This window comes from Seriola lalandi, unplaced genomic scaffold (assembly GCF_002814215.2).
Source record: "Seriola lalandi dorsalis isolate HSWRI2012SDOR001 ecotype SW California unplaced genomic scaffold, Sedor1 jcf7180002054885, whole genome shotgun sequence".
Taxonomy (NCBI): domain Eukaryota; kingdom Metazoa; phylum Chordata; class Actinopteri; order Carangiformes; family Carangidae; genus Seriola; species Seriola lalandi.
The window spans coordinates 3,541,186-3,559,182 of record NW_019525437.1 but is presented as its reverse complement, the minus strand read 5'-3'; the positions used below and the strand labels follow the sequence as shown (position 1 = coordinate 3,559,182).

The 17,997-nt window shown below is 41.4% G+C and overlaps 1 protein-coding gene across 1 annotated transcript in view; it reads right to left on the bottom strand.

The window, feature by feature from the left end:
* The window catches only part of gmds (GDP-mannose 4,6-dehydratase), a 181,063-nt gene extending 164,710 nt beyond the window's left edge, over positions 1-16,353 (bottom strand). Inside the window, exons 1-2 of the mRNA XM_023428985.2 lie at positions 16,116-16,353; positions 2,542-2,586 (exon numbers count right to left, since the gene is read on the bottom strand). Of these exons, the coding sequence (XP_023284753.1) occupies positions 2,542-2,586; positions 16,116-16,214 (144 nt within the window). The 5' untranslated portion in view covers positions 16,215-16,353. The remainder of the gene's footprint in view (positions 1-2,541; positions 2,587-16,115) is intronic.
* Between the last annotated feature and the right edge of the window lie 1,644 nt (positions 16,354-17,997).

Sequence of the window (17,997 nt, the reverse complement as noted above, 5' to 3'; positions counted from 1 at the left end):
CCAATACAACACACATAATGATGATAAGAAACCAGCCGTTCCTGTCCCAATGATATCAAGGATATTACAAATACGTCCTACTTAACTGGGACAATGTGGTCATAAAATCTGGTAATTTAATACACAAAATAGAGTCATATTTCTCTTTTCGTGACAGCACTGGCCTGTCCTTCCAGGGCTCATTTTACATTTGAGGGAGAGATATAAACGCTGTGCCACATCAAACACTCTTTGTCTTTGAATTTAGACACAATACATGATAACAGTTTGTCATGTTTTCTGTATTTTGCTTAAATGATTCAGTTTAAAATGTAATTTTTTTCTTATACTTTTATTTTGTTTTCCCTGATTTACAATCCAGTACTTTCTCAGAACAGATTTAAAAGTTATCAAATATAACATAGTATCCTTAAAATGTTTCTCATCTTCAAGAGATCTTTGGACCCAGACTACAGACTGGTAACAACGGAAAGGAAAAACCGACATAAAGTGTCTCAGTAAGATGTTGGATGTTGAAAATGGATTCCTCTTTAACATCTATATCCCCCGACCTTGTGAACAGAATCACAGCTGAAGCAAACAAACACTTAAATGCAAATGTTTGAGAATGCAAATAAAGAATAAACAACACTGGTCACTGAGACCCTTGAGTCAGTGCAGGATGGGAAACTCTGACACACAACAACTTTTATGGTCTAGTTCTATATAGACTTTTGACCTACAGACAGATGACAAATTAAAGAAACAAAAAAACCCAACATGAAGTGTGATTGTAAGGTGTTGGGGCCACCATGTGTTCTACTGGAGGCTGAACACCCTTCTTCCTACTGTTCCCTCGTTTGGTGTTTTGATGATGGCGTTGGAGAGCGTGTCGCTCAAAAATCTCCCATAGGTGTTCAACTGGGTATATGATTCACCCCTACATGCCCTACGGATGGCGGCATTGTCGTCCCGGAGGAGACCACTCACATCGGGGCAGAAATGTCTCATCGTAGGATAAAGGTGATCACTCAGAACAACTTTGTATTGATTTGTAGTGACACATCTTGCTATCTGATTTTTCCTCGGGATTCTTTCTTGTTAATAAACTGTTAATCCCGAAGGATTGACAAAGGATCTACCTGGGGTAACCCGATAGCCAAATCATTAGGGCACGTACCATGTGGGGGTAAGTGCCCTGAGCAGCGAGTCCCCGGTTCGACTCCCGGCTGGTCATACTCTTTGCTGCGTGTCATGTTCCTGCATTTCCTGTCAATACTCACTGTCCTTTCAATTACATGACCAAAAAATTACTTTTAAAGTATCTACCTATCTATCTTAATACAAAATCAGAATCAGCTGGGCCTGCTCAGCTGTTTTATACCTGCCACACAGCATGACTGGACGTGGCATGACTGGTTAATTGCTTTATTGTACCTTGCAGTGCACCTGTGTGGAAGCATCTGTATTCATTGTGTTTCCCACTCATTTATTCAGCTTTTCCCTTTAATTTGTCACCAGTCTGAATGTTTTCTTCAGTTGATAGAACAATATTGTGTCTCATAGCTCGAGCTGACGGTGTTTTTAATGCTCCCTGTGATCTGTACTCCATGTTCTGAGGAGGGGGTGTGTGTGTGTCTGTGTGTTTGTGTGTGTGTGTGTGTGTGTGAGAGAGAGTGTGAGGAAGCTCTGCTCAGGGAAGATAACAGGACCAGATCTAAGGGGAGTCCATTAGTGGGAGGACGCTGTGCCCTGACCTGACTTCCTTTATTCACTGTGCACTTCCTGCCTGCATGTGCACTCCTCTTTAATGCCACCCCCACCCCCACGCCCCCCTGCCTCCCCTTTCCCACCACCCGACCCCCACTCCACATCACATCAGCATCTCCAACCTGGATCCAGTCCACTTCCTCTCTGCTGTCTGTGACTCTGACCGGGCTGCCATGAAGGTGTGCGTGTGTGTGTGTGTGTGTGTGTGTGTGTGTGTGTTTTCTGCTACACATCTAAAGGGAAATGAAGTCATGCAGCTACTGTCAGGAAAACAACAACGAGCTCTGGTGCAACATGCATGTTTATGCAAGTGTGTTGAACGTATGGGCTTTTCAGGGGTGTGGAACCCGCACATGCAGCCTGAGTCAGTCAGAAACAGCTTGTTAACCTCTGCATCCATCCACTCCTGAGAACACATGCCACAGCAGGTGAAAGCTAGTGACCTCACTCGTACAGCTGTATAATAACAGCTATTTCCCTGTTAATGGTCCGACCTCAGGGTAAAGGGTGAGGGGTTAACAGGCCAGAGGTACAGAAAGGGTCTTATCAGGGTGAGATGTGAGTCACGCCACGCATAAGGCTGGACTGTCACGTTACGTCACAATCCCTCCGGAGCTCCCACACACTGCTGTGACTGGATGTTGCTTATCAAGGGAATGTCGCTCTGTGTACGTCTGTGTATGTTGGCATTCATGAGTGTCTGGATTCATTTGTGTGTAACTGTGTGTGTCTACGCTTCCTAAGAAAAGATTCATGGTACTGTTCAGTCTGCAGTCTCGGTTTCTCTCTCACCTCGTAGCCTTTTGCGAGCAGGAACTCAGCGAGGTAGGAACCATCCTGAAAAGACAGAAGACAACAAAATTTATACATATATATAAAACCTATAAAATAGCATTTTAAAATACACAAGTGTGTGGTTCAGACATATTGATTAGATTGTCTTCTTCCGACTGAATCACTGCAGTGCTACCATAACATTCACCACCCAAGTCAGGGCAGTGAATTCAAGTGAATTCAAGATATCACCAAGTGCAAATGATTCACAGACTCTTGGGAGACAAACTTTGTTGTTCTTACATTAGTTTTTTTGTTTTTACAAACCAAGGAGAGCATAAACCGATGCTTCATTGAAACCAAACACAGTTAAACACACAGGCAGGCCGGTACCACTAATAACTGCCGTCTAATAGCAAAATTATATGACATAATATAGCCACAGTTCGTGACCAGGGTTTTTTGTCTGTCTGTTTGGTTGCTTGTCAACAGGTTTAAGCAAAAAGTAGGGAGCCAATGTGCACCAAAGTTAGTGGAGAGATGGGGCATGAGCCGGGGAAGACCCTGTCAGATTTTAGTGCAGCATTTTTCAATGTTTTTGTCAAATTCCATTTGGATCTTGATGTAAAAAATCAAACATATTAATGGTGTTGAGATCTGTGAGTTTGTACAACTTCAATCCAGATAATAATCCAGATCTGGTGGAAGAATATGTTTGGCCTTGGCGGCGGTATGCGCTCTACTGAGTGCCATTGTAGTTTTAAAAAAAAAGAAAATCTGAATAAAACACAAAATAAAACATCTGCTAAATGTAAATCTGAAACAATGTGGCTTAAAAAAAAGAGAAATGAAAAATGGTGGCGACAAGCAAAAACAGAAAATGAGGGTTAGGATGAGGGGTGTCTTGAGATGGTCTCAAGACTCAATAGCAGTTAAGCCATTTTCTGATGAACAGGTAAACCATGTGACTTGTTTTCCTCTTAACATTAATGATTATGTCAACACATGCCTAAATGAGCAGCACTGCAAAGTTTTAGGCACTTCAGAAGTTAAGATTCTTATTTATCACATAACACCATGAGGGAGGCGTCTGATCGATCCAGGTTCACGCTTTTTTTCTTCATGCCTTTATTAAAGCCACAGTGAGAGAGAGACAGGATGACATGCAGCAAAAGACCACCGGTGGGACTCGAGCCCGGGCCGCTGCGTTTAGGACTAATACGCGCTCTAGCAGGTGAGTCACTGATCGGCCCAGATTCATTCTGCAGCAGGACAATGAGCCCACACACACACACACACACACACACACACACACACACACAGTCATAAAGAACTGTCTTCAGAGACCAGAAGACAAGCAGTCCTGCTGCAGGTGGTCCGGCCCCCACAGAGTCACAGCAAATACTGATTTGATTCAGGTTCTTTCTGTTTACTGAACTGTCTATGACTGTAACGGATAAATAAAAAAATATATATATTGTTTTAGAAAGCGTCCTCACTTTACATTTGGTGCCTAAAACCTTTGCACAGTACGGTCGTATCAAACACCATCAGCTGTTTTAAGGGGAAAGGGGAAATCTCTTGGGAAACTGGCTGCTGAGGGGATCAGTTGGAAAGTGAAAATGTACACATTGTTAAATCTGTGACACATTAATGGACGTGATGTGGATAAAAAAAAAAAAAAAAAAACTAAAAGTCTTTCACGGTGCTGGAACACAACCCTCCTGAAACCTGCACACTGGAGCTGAATACTGAGGCCTGGGATCATTAGGTGTAACATCCACATGAATCAGGAGCTTTTGCCAGACGCAGGGCCGATGTGTGTGTGTGTGTGTGTGTGTGTGTGTGTGTGTGTGTGTGTGTGTGTGTGTGTGTATGTGAGAGAGTGTGTGAGAGAGCGAGCCCTGTCAATAAGGTCTTGTTCCCCTCACCCATGTTACTCCTCGTCTCTTTTCCCTGCTCAGACTTTCCGACCGCACATTCTGGAGCGCTCTGGAAAATTCCGAACCAGTCATGACATTCATCGCTCAATCCCCCTCACATATGTGCACACACACATTTATACACACACACACACACACACATATGTGCTCACACTGCCAGCATGCCAGCACTACGCTTCCTCTCCAGGTCTGGGGGGTAACAGTGGAGGTGGAGGGCAGGGAGCAGAGGAGATGGGGTTTAGGAGGGGCTAGAGGTTGGAGGACACCCAGGAACCTGCACTGAGAGCCAGGCAGGGACGGTGATGTTTTAGGCCCCGCCATCAGAGACCGTACAGGTGGGCCAAGTCTGCCGTGGAGCAAAGTCAACGAACCTGTGCTTAGAAGCTTTACACTCCAAAATGGAGAACAACAAGCTGTAAAATACAGAGACTTCATTGCTCTGTTTTGTTGCATCAAAGCGACATTAGGTGAGTTATGGCCACTGCGGGGGGGGGGGGGGGGGCAGAAGAAAAATAAGCTGATAGACCCACAGTCCTGACAAACTGATGGTCGTGAAAACAGGGCTGCAGGAGACAGAGCTGATAATAGTGGTGAACCTGAGCCATATAAGTCTGCCTTAAACCAAATCAATATCATCTCATTTAGATGCTAACTTTTCTATTAATTGTTAAAAACAGATCAATAAAAATGGAGTATGTATCCAGGAAGCCAGCTATGGCTGCTGTATGAAATAGTAAGAAACTAAGATCCGTGTTTAACGATCATGAGCATTAGTGAAGTCCGAAGTCTCTGCCTCTGGGGTGGTTGGGGCATTTATTTCACTGTGATATCATTGCAGATTTGATGGAATTTGAAACTTGCTTGACCAGAACCATGTTTTTATTGTCCTCCCACCTATGTGAATTTTGAGTTCCAGTTTTAAAAGGGGGGGTTTATTTCAAAATGTCCAAACTTGCATTATGATGCAAAATACTGTGTAGAAATGATTGGGAAACAATGGTAGTGTACTTGGAAGAAAACACTTTAACATGAAACTTGAAATATTTAATATCTATGGATCTATGGACAGTGATTTGAGCAAATTATTTTAACTCAAAATGAACTTACTAACTCTTTTCCCCGTCTCAGCAGATGGAGGTTGCTCAGTTTTCATAGAGTCCACTGTAGCTGTCATTTCACAGCTGTCATTCGTATTTAGTCATTTGCTGAACAGGCCTTTTTCAACAGACATGTTGACCAGTTATTTACTCATCACTACTAAGAAAAGCACAGTTGTTACTAACAACAAAATATCCCAGTAAGCTATGATAATGAAATTCAACTATTACTAATCTTATAATTTACACCTGAGCATTTCCTGCTGTGACAAGTCAAAAAAAAGACTGACATGTGGTGAAGAAGGTGTAAACCAATCACAGCCATTTTTAACCATTTCTTGCCCCAATTAATTAATTTAGATTTCTACACTTATCACTTCCATCTCTGATTTTTACCTGAAACTAAATTGGATGGGCTTTAAAATGGTGCTAAACATCTAAACAATGTTTTATGAGTTTTAGAAAAAAGATTTTTTGTCTTAGCACTAGAGATAGTTTTCAGCATCTGCAGGTTGAGCACTGTGGCGGTCAGTTGGCATGGATGCCCAACCTGTTTCTGCCTAGCCCAGAGGAGGGGTGGGGGCACTGGCAGCCCCTCGCCCGTCCCCACGGCGTTCAAAGCTCCAGCCGGTGTCATGTTTTCCTGCCCCTGTGCCAGGGTCAAATCGTTCCACGCCAGACCAATATGGAAAACAAGCCTGAAGAGCTGCAGCTCTGTTTCAAAACAAGAGGCTCCTTTGAGGGCATATTAGCCCATAAACCCTGGCCTCACCTCGCTGTTTCCTGTTATGGGGAGTTGGGCGCTTGGTGGGAGCAAAGGACACACACACACACATACACACACACACACACACACACATACACACACACACACACACACACACACATACACACACACATACACACACACCTATGTTCACCTGCCAGGTCAATGCCATACCACAAACTCCCCAAAGACTCATTCTGGCCTTTGACACAATATGATCTCTTTACTCTGTAGCTACAGTGAACACAAGCCAAAGGGCTGCTCCAGTAACTGGAGGGTGAAAGTCAATTGAAGTACAGGACAATGATTGTTTCACATTTGCATACTGGTGTTATGACGTATTAACTGGAGTGATTGTAGTAGCTGGGATTGTCTGCAGGGGGAGCAAGACAGTAAAAAAACCCCATGTACTATAGACAGGTACAGGTGTGACAACCTTTAATACCGCATAAACTCATTCACACATTTTCTTTAATCTGTTACTAAATGGATTCAAATTTCCAACTGGTTCAAGCCTTCAAACACAGTATAATGCCGTTAAACAATGACATTTAATGCGATAAAATCTGATTGTGTGTTTAAGTGCATATATATGCATGTTTGTGAGAAAATCCCATCTCTATGAGTAACATGTAACACTGCCGAAAACAAAGGCTGAGCGGTAAGAGGGTATTCAGAGAGAATAAAAGAAACACATCAGCAGAGAAAGAGATGAGGTTAATGGGACTGAGGAAAAACTAAATCTGATGTTGATGTTGGAATAAATCGGCCCATGTGTCTAAAAAATGTTAATAATGTTGGCTCCTCAGAACTGCCCCAGCAGCGCTATCATTAGCTCCAATCAACATTCCCATCATCATCATTATCACATCATCACCGTGCGGTTTCATTAAGAGGATATATACGTATCTATATCAGAAGGTGGCAATGCTCTGTGTGCATGTGTTCCTTTCCCACTGGAAAGCAAATCAGTTTCTGCACTTTGCATCGTCGTATCACTCCGACACATTTACTTAATCTCTACAAAAAACTTTAGCTGCGTTTCAGGTATTTTCATTTTCTAACATAAAGCAGCTGCACAGAAACTTTAACTATATAAAATAAACCCAAAAACTGGCAAAATTAGGATTTACGTCATGTACTCTGACCAAAGCAAACAAGATTAGAAATCTGACCGGACATTCAATGCCAAGTTCTGTTGCTTGACTGTTCTTGATATCACATGCAGCCCACACTTTGGTTATTATCATAATGACCAAAGGTATTGATAACTCTAACCAGGATGGACATTTCTTTGCACTTAGCACTTATTTTTCTTTATCAGGAAAATGTCTGATATTCTACATGTCTATTTATACAGTGTAAGCCACAAGCACCTAGTGCTACAGGTGACGTAGATAAGGCTATTTCTTAGCTAAACTAAATTACCCTCCTTGTGAACAAAGCTTAACAGATTACTTTGAAGACAATAAAACAATCTATGCAACCTCACTACACAGATCAGCTGTCTGAGCTCAGCGTAGGGGCGCCTGTGCGTAGGAACACAGTAGTTCAACGGTTGAAAAGAATGTAGTTTCAAAGGAAAGTGCTGCTTGCAGATAAAGTGGTGAAAATATTCAAAATAAAGCGCAAACTTCAACATATTTTTCTGCTGACCCCGTCCACAGCAGCTCATCACTCAGCTTCTGCGCCAGTGCTTCCTGCTGCTTCTCTAAACTAGCAGCGCGCTGATCTGAACCTACTGACTATAGATAAGCACCTCACACAACCCCATGTTTAATAACCCCAACTATCACAATGAAAACAATCTGTCCAGGAGAAATATACTAATGGATAAGCCTCACTATGTCACTGTTACATATACATATGCTTCACAGAGACAGCTCTTTTTCTATGTGCATTACATTTATTTTGCACCATCTGTATAACACTTACTGCTGTGCAGTAAAGTTGCATATTTAATTATTTATGCCTATTCTTTACTCTGTTCATTGCTGTGTTTTCCGTTTCTATCATATGTGGTGTGTAGTGGGTTTTATATGTGTCCTGTAAGCTACAGGATACCTGAATTTCCCTCTGGACTAATTAAGTATCTATCTATAGATCTAAGTTGTGTGGAGGCTGCAACTAACAATTACTTTGCAGGGATGCTTATTTTCTGGATTAGTCATCTGTTCAATAAAATCTCCATCATAATTTCCCAGAGCCCAAGATCTCCAGTTTATAGTCACAGGACACAAAAGAAAAGCCTGACACAGTGAATTTTGCAATTTGCACAGATCAAAGTGATAACCACTTTAACCAGTAAGAACATCAACACAGCTGCTGTCATCCCTTCAGCTGCAGAGGAGAAGAAAGAAGTGTGTGATGTGTTTGGACACACCCCAGCACTTTGAGTTTGGTACCCCCTGCTGGTGGAACAGTGGACGGGTGAACTATTGAAGCCTTAACACACAGTATCACTGGGTCAGCTCTGTGACCTTTGATGCCTAATTAGGCTTAGTTCACCTGCGGAGAAGGAGGAAAAGACCTCATGGAAAACATATCTGACCCAGGCCAAAATCTAAAGAGCTCAGCCTGTGAGCGCCTGCATGTATGTAAACACAGGGGTCATGGCCGTACGTGCGTTTGTTTGTCATTGTGCATGAGCTACAAATGAATCACTTTAATGTGCTTTCTTTAGACCGCAGGCAGGGCCTGCCAAGCACGCCACCGCTCTGCAATTAGGCCTGAGATGGTTTAATGAAGCTGTAATCACAGACCACAACACACACAAGCACGCACACACACACATAAACACAGCATTAAGTGGGAATATTTGGTGTGTGAATCCCTCTCTTCTACTTTCCGGAGCACTCAGGCGTGTCAGTGAAACAAATGACTGAATACAGCTCCCTGGTGTCGGTGCGGTTCAGAAGAGGCTTCTTCTGCATACAGGAAGTACACACATGCTGAAGACACAGCTACTGCCTCAGTAAAAGAGTATTCTGAGCCATGTATGAAAAATCCAATATGAGATGCATTCATGACCGTTTCACCATGTGACCTGACAAGCAAATGAATGTATGACAACTGTGCAGCTGAGCAGCAGCAACCCGTGTGACTGCATGGTTGCTTGTCGCAGAACCTACAGGATGGGTGGGTAAAGTGAAAGGGCGGCGCCTGCTCCCGTCTCTGTGGTTCCCATGAGCAACGCCCTTAACCCCCAACTGCTCACATTACACTGTGGTTGTATCTCATCTGTTCTTGGATTTTAATTTAAAAAGTATCTTAAAGCTTGTGTGGAGCCACTCAAATGCCAGCTGATACTAAGGGGGGCTGAACGATATGCAAAAAATAAAAAAAGTGAATAAAAAAAAGTTTAAAATCATTTTTTGTCAGATATTGAAATTGCAATAGGAGTCATAATTCCAGTTATAATAGTAATTTTTGCATTTGATTTTCACTGAAATAATATAAAAATGATGATGATGATGACGATGATGTGATTTTTGTTGGGTCTTGTACCAAACAAGCACACTCCTTTACGTCTGATAGCACCACAACACTTCATTTATGGTCTGTTGTTGTGACCCATTTTACCTTTATAACAAGAATTACAGCTCTGCTGATTTGGACATCATACTGCGATTTCGACAATAATTTAAATGATTGTTCATCCCTAATACTAAGCGACCCAACCTGTGTGCAGAGAACAGGCCTGGTAGTGACATGTAATAAGGAGCAACATCAGAGTTATGCCACAATAATCTTGTTTTCTTGTCAAGTCAAGTCAGTGGTTTTGATCCAGATTAAATGAAAAATTTACTCATCTGAAAAAGATAATCTAGAAGCAAAGAGGTGAAATCAAAGCAGCAAATTCTATAACACTGAAAAAGGTGTTGAAATACAAGTGACCAAACACTAACCAATAACATTATGTTAACAAAAATTGCTTTGGACTAGTTGATTTGGTCAACAATCTGTCACGATTAAGTGTCATCTTCAGATCAATAAAAGTTCTGCGATTAACTATTCTTCAATATATATATATATATATATATATAAAATAATATAATATATACTGTATATGTTAAGACTCACATTTTCTTTGGCTTTTGAGTGTCCCTAAGGTTTTATCTTTCACCTTTATCCCCTGTGTTTTTGTTTCAAACTGTTCCCTGTTCAGACTGTGAGATAGTTAAGACCTCACATTTTAGCTGTTATTATGTTGTGTGTTTTTCATTGTATATTATTGCACAGCAACTCTGGTTGTTTTAAAAGTGCATGACTTGATTCAATTTAAATTGATATGTCAGTGGATGACATTTCTGTTTTCAAACGGGATCCTTTCTGATGTTTGTCCATATTAATTACAGTAGATTCTGGTTGGAGATTGTGGGCTTAAATTCAGGTTTTGTGTCATTGGTTGTTGAAGCTATCCTATAGACATATGGGTAATTAATCTATTAACAGTAATAAGAGTACATTGAAGTCGGAAATGAATATGGCCGACAACATCTTAACCCTTTTTCTGTTGCTGGCATTTCAACGTTTTGCAAGTTGTCTATAAAATTCAGAGAAGCTGAAAACACTTCCTCCAGGGATCAGACATGACAACTGGCATAATGCTAAATTGGTGCATCATGACACCATCTTATCGTGACTCCTCCGCCAACGCTGAGCATGTGCACTTCACTTGTGAACCATCTTCTCTTTAGCAGCTGAACTTACATCTGTTCCTGTCTTTCTACAAGTTGCCAGACTTCATTCAGAGAAGGAATCAGCCTTAAAGGAGCCATCAGCATCCATTATGAGCGACAGAGGAGATGTGCATACGCATTCTTAGCTTTATGATTATTATTGTTGGCCCTTGTTCAGACTCTGTCCTGCGCTGCTCGCAGTGGAGCCGGTGGAACGAGGCGAGGGAGGAATGAGAGAAGTGTATCAAACGCCAACAGAGGGATGAAGAAAAGAGGCTTGCAGGACGAACATCAAACAGCTCGAGGGGTCATATCGCTGCGCAGCATTGTTTTCCCAACCGGAGGAGCTGAAGAAAGAAGTGTGAACCTCAAAGCCAAAGTAAAGTTTTACTGTCGAACACTGAGGTTGAACCTGTCCTCTCCATAACCCCGGATCGTAAAACAGCAGTATCAGCCAGAGCCCCTGCCCGGCTCTGCAGCACTGCCTTGGCACTCAGGTGGTCTCCCATAACTCACACCCTCTCACCCCAATACTTCACACTGAGACAGCAGTCAAAGATATTCAGACTGAGCAGCATGTTGCCCTGAAATTTATGAACAGTAGTTAGCCAAGCGATTTATGGCATCACTGTGACCCCCACGGCCCTGGCTAGTGACTTCTGTGATGGTCTATCCAGATGCCTGCCTGCCTGCCTCCTAAACGGGCTCTCGGTATTCAAACAGTAACGCCACGACCGGCCAAAATAAAAATGAATTAACACTGTTATTCTTCTTTTTTCTGTTAAAGAGGACGAGGGGAGACGGAGCTTCGGAAAGTGCTGCTTGGCAAAGGAATGTGAAAAGCTGAAAATGACTTTCCAAGCCGTCTGATAGCGGTCTGGGAACGGTCAACCGACGACTTTCACCTCAAACCATGAAACTTTCCCCAAGTCTCTGCTTATTCCCTGCTGCTTATTTGCTCTGATGCAAATCATAAACTGACAATGCTCGTCTGCATGTGCATACTACCGCAAAGGCCACACGTTCACACGAAATACACACACAAACACACACACTTATGCAAATGTCTCAGACAGGTTCATGTTGCTGCCACTTGTATGAGAAATAGCAAAGCTGTGTGACAGTTATTTCCATGATTAATCAATTCACCGTTTTGTCAACAAGATATTAAAGACGAATGAGAAATCTCTGATATGGTTTCCGTAAAATCCAAGGTGACGTCTTCAAATGTTCAAAACATTTCACATGTTCAGTTGACTGTCATGTATGACAAGGAGCCACATCCTGACATTTGGAACCAGGGAATGTTTGGTTCAAAAATAACATAACGATTATTCGATTAAAAAAAAGTTTACAGATATCATGTAATTGTGCATTGATTAACTGACTAATCCCTGCAGTTCTACAACTCTGTGAAAATTCAAATACTTGTAACCTGGACCTTCATCCAAGGAGCTTAGAGCCATTCTTACTGTAGAAAAGAATGGTTGGAGATAACATGACCACTAATGAAAACAACAGGGATCATAGTAATACTGAAAGGCTAATGATGCCATCGCATAGGCGCCGACTCAAAAATTCAAAACACGGATGGCAGATTTTAATCACATTTTGTCCAAATCTACATTTCCAGAATTGAACCCACTGTATATTGGAAAAATCATACTGAACCGTTGATGGAAATTCAATGTCTGTGGACTAATGGTCGAATGGTCCAGATATTACAGGTAGCAAAAGGATGGAAAAACAATGTCAATTTTCTTAGAAAATGTGTGTGATCTTTGCAAGCCACAACTGCTGCAGCTGCTTAAGCTCGCTACGTCTTGCAGCTCAACTTACCTGCTGAAGCTTAACAAACATGATATGTAACAATTTTGGTGATTTTTTTGAATATAATTAAAAATGGCAGAAAAATGTTCATGACAGAAATTGGCAGGGCCTACATCAATCTCTTCAGGATCATCCACTGAATCCACAGTCACCAGTTTTGCGCCTTATGCCTTGTGTTTCCCGAGACATCAACAAAAACATTTTGCAAAATTTGTTGGCTGATCTCTCATCCCCTGGTTGCGCTATCGCTACCAGTATTATACAGTTGAAGCACTCAAGTATGGGGAAGATGTGCAGCAGGATTTGGTCTTGTAGCTGTTATAGTTTTTGAGATAACATCATTTTTATCATGTTCTCATAGACGATCACTCAAAAAAAAAATCATCAAGAAATTCAGATAAAATCAGCTGCTGCTCTGGAACCATGTTTCTACCTTCAAGTGAGTAAGACTGTTAATGTGTCAAGAAACGTACAGAAATAAAGAAATAAATGGCCGTGGAGGATAACAACACAAACAAGCAAATGAGGTGTTAATGAGTAGACTGAACGATGCTGTACTTTAAAAAGTTGATACCAATATCGATATTTGAGAGTAAAACTAACAATCTGATGATGATAGTTTGGCCAACATTCATTTTTTAGACAAGTAAATAAAACAAAGATCCCTCAGGTTATAATAAAAGTTATGACAAATATATGTACCGAGCGCGTATATTCTACAGGTAATATAAAATTTTATTATTAGAAACAGCAGTCACAATAACAATATAACAATAAATACCTACTACATGAAAAGAAATCAATTAAATATGATTAAAGTATATTAAACTTGAATAAAGGAAAATGGGTCAAATATGCAAAGAAATGCAACCTATGTAAGATTTGGTAGCTATTTTTTTGTATATCTGTTAACAGTTAACAGTATGTGATAAGCAAATATCGGCTAATACTATCGACTAAACTAAAAGCTGAAATAAATATAAAAAGCTGTTTTGGACATCCTTTGAAAACTTTCATCCTCAGTCGGCCTCTGCCAACCTGCCAGCAAAGAATCTACAACAGTCAGTTAATAACGTCATCATTCCAGTGGTGACATTCAACCTGAAACTCATGCTGGTACTTGTCACTCTGCACATGACTACCTGTAAAGCCAGTTCTGCCATACTGATACATGTTTTGTTCAGGCTGTGATCCACTTAGGTGAACCCCACCTTCAGTGCACACTGTCCTGCACATCCATAGTCCTAGATTTTGCAAACCGACACATTATTACATCACTCAAAACTTTACTGCTTACTGTCTTTCTGTTGCACCCAAGCTGCCAAAGAGTCTGTCACTACAGGATTAACCCCCCGAAAGAAGACCATACTGCTGAACTGGAGGAACCAGACTAAACATCCATCATGCATTGGTTAACTCACCAATCAATAAACTCAGATTGTCATCAAAAATGTCAAAGCATACCCAGCCACGCTCACACAATACCGGAGTAAACAACACCTAGAGGAAATGAGCAAATAAAATAATACTGCACCTTCCCACGTCGAAAAACTGTTTACTCTGTGGGAGTGCTAACAAGCAATATCAACTGTACTTTGAATATACGCAGTAAATGTCCAAATAATAGGCTGTTAAAATATTCAAAGGTTAACTGAAAGGATCAACAGAATGTGAACAGTCCTTATGTTACTTAAAAAATGTCTACGTATTTTGTTTGCGGAGATACAGTGTCGGCTTAAGTTAGCATGTTAACCAGCTAGCCACAAAACCACTTTGTACAATAAGTGAGTCACTGTAATGTCCGCCACTGGAGACAGCTCTTGACAAGTAAAGGAATCAAGTTTGATGCTGAACTCACATTTTTTCTTCTAGACTGGTAAATAAATATCTGTTAATGCTAATGTTGGCTATGTAGCTACAGTAAATACTTACATATAGCACCTTAAAAACACAGTTTTGAGGTACTTGTACTTTACTTTTTCTGCCACTTTATCCTTCTACTCCAGTACAATTAAAAGGCAAATATTGTACTTTTTATTCGATCAAATTTATTTGGTGACTTTAATTACTAGCTTCTTTGCAGATTCAGATTAATGATACAAAATATAATCAATAAATTGTATTTATTGATGGATTATTATAGGTTAAGATAAAATTTCATTGATTCCTTGGAGGAATTGACAGTCTACCCAGCAGTGTATAAGTTTTTGCAATTTGCCCCGCCATTACCAGCTGCAACATTAAAGTGATTTTAGTATCAATAAATTATGTATACAAACACACAAACATATATAAATATATATATATATATATATATATAATATCATATAATCTATATAATCCAATAATATATTATACATTATTTTGAAAAGGGCCATTCTACATAATGGATACTTTTACTCTACAATTACTCAAGTAAAACTTTGAATGTATGACTTTCACTTGTTCATATCCTGTACAAACTGCTGCTTGCCTGACTGTCTGGTGACAGGTGGCTGATGTGTAACCTAATAAACTGGTCCTGGTCTCTCTCTCTTCTCTCTCCCCTGTCCCCCACGCTCCACTTTCTCCTCTCTCCCCCATTTCTCTCCTCTTAACCCAACATGCTTCAACCGATTGGGCTGGACTTTGCATAAAGGTTTTGCAAATTTGACAAGTCTGGTGGGTATAATGGCTCTTGAGCTAGACCTGATCTGATGTGGCCTAGTTAGCGGGAGAAATTGCACTTTTTGTGTGTTTTTACAAACACAATTAGGCCTTCATATCTCTGAAACTGTGTTTGAAACAGTCTTTAGCTTCTCTGTGTTAATCTAGTCCAGATTTGACAAGCCTATCTATAGTGATTTTTAAGACAGACCTGGTGTGATGTGGCCTGGTTTTGGGGGGTGGATGGGCAGTTAAATTGCACATTTTGTGTTTTCACAAACAGAATTAAGCCTTCACATTTCTGACACTGTGTCTTTAAACAGTCTTTAGCTTCTCTGGATTAATCTACTCCAGATTTCATAAAATATGTGGACTGGTTTAGAAAACCTAACTTTCCCCCATAAAAACCGAATCAGAATCTAATTTCACTTTCATAGATTGAACTGTGGCAGGCTGTGTTTCTGCACCTGACACAGGTTTTAACAGATTGTAAACAAACGCCTTCTCTAAAACAGAAACAACGAAGGAAGCGTTAAGACGTAAAGAGCAACATAAACAAATTCATGGGTGTGCCTGTGAACAAGTCATTTACACAGTTAGATACTGGCTGAGGTCTGAGTGATGTTACCTGTCCGGTGATACCGGTAATAACCGCCACCTTCCTCTCCTTCATCAGCTGTCCGTTCCCCGCGGAGCTAGCGTTAGCAGGCTCGGAGCACAGGGCCATCTCTGACTGGCTGGATGTTTAGTTTGCTACCACACCGACTGACACAACCGGCATAAACCGTGTGTGTGTGTGTTTACAGTGTAATGAGTAGCACCGACGAGCAGCTTCCTCAGCATCCAAACTACAACACCGCTGGTAAGTGGATGACGTAGAAGGAAGCGCGTGGTAGCTCAGCCAATGGAAAAAGAGCAAGTAGAGTTAGCAGAGGAGACTTAACAGAAGAGAGGAGAGGGTCTGAGAGGGCGGCCTGTCTGCGAACAGCGGCCACTGCAGGACGGAGGGAGAACTACTGTTCTGCGCTGTTTTATCAATTCAATTCAATTCAGTTCAACAGGCTTTATTGGAGTGACCTTTTTAATGTGTTGCCAAAGCACAATTAAAATAATCCAATGGAATTAAATGATCAAAGACAAAAAATATCAATAAAATATTAATATAATAAAATGCAAATTAAATAATTAATAGAATTAATAGAATGAATTATTAATATATATATGTATAGATGTATATATATATAGATGTATATATATAGTTATACATATATATATATATATGTCGGAGCACTGTTGCCTTTACTCTCCAGATCTTGGTATTTTTCGAGCTTCTCATGTTCCTTCTTCCTGATGTTGCTGTCGCACGGGATTGCTACATCTATCACCACTGCCTGTTCTGTTGTTTGTCGATCAACATGATGTCCGGTTGGTTAGCCATCACCAGTTTGTCAGTCTAGACCTGGAAGCCCCACAGGATCTTAGCTCGGTCATTCTCAACCACCTTAGGAGGTGTCTTCCATTCTGACTGTGGGACTTCCAGCCCATACTCAGTGCAGATGTTCCTGTACACTATGCCAGCCACTTGGTTATGGCGTCCCATTTACGCTGTTGCTGTCTGCATTTAGCGGGGTATCTGATGACTGGCAGGGCGTACGTGTTGATGGCTCGGACCTTGTTGTTCCCATTCAGCTGACTTTTCAGGACCTGCGGCCTCCTCATGGTTCCCATTTGCCTGCGGAGTCCCAAGGTATTTGTAGCTGTCCTGAACATCTGTAATGCTACCTTCTGGTAGTTCAACCTCCTCAGTTCTGATCATCTTCCCTCTCTTTGATACCATCCGACCACACTTCCATCCACCCATCCATTTTCTTCCACTTATCCTCTAGTAGGGTCGCAGGGGGGCTGGAGCCTATCCCAGCATCTTTTCGGGCAAGAGGCGGGGTACACCCTGGACAGGTCGCCAGTCCATCGCAGGGCAAACACATAGAGACGGACAACCATTCACACTCACAGCCACACCTATGGTATCCGTGGCCACTCTTTGAGATGATCTGGCTGAGCGAGTTCAGGCCTATATGCAGAATGGCAGCGGGGACAGTGCATCACCTTGGTATATGCCGCACTTGATGGTAACTTGTGCAATTAACCCAGCAGCACTTGATGAGGAAGAAACCTCCAAAAGGACCAGACTCAGGATGGGCGGCCATCATGGGAGTTCCCCCAGCAGTTTAGGCCTAAAGCAGCATAACTACGGGATGGTTCAGGGCTCACCTGAGCCAGCCCTGACTATAAGCTTTATCAAAGAGGACAGTTTTAAGCCAAGCCTTAAATGTAGACCATCAATACCACATCAGATCAGGGTTGTATATATGTCTGTCTAGTCCAGATTTGACAAGTTTGGGTATCGTGGCTTTTGAGCTAGACCTCATCTGATGTGTCCTGGTTGGCCTCCTTTTTACAACACAATTCTGTCTGTCACTGGCCATGAAATTACAAAGAAAAATGAAGGC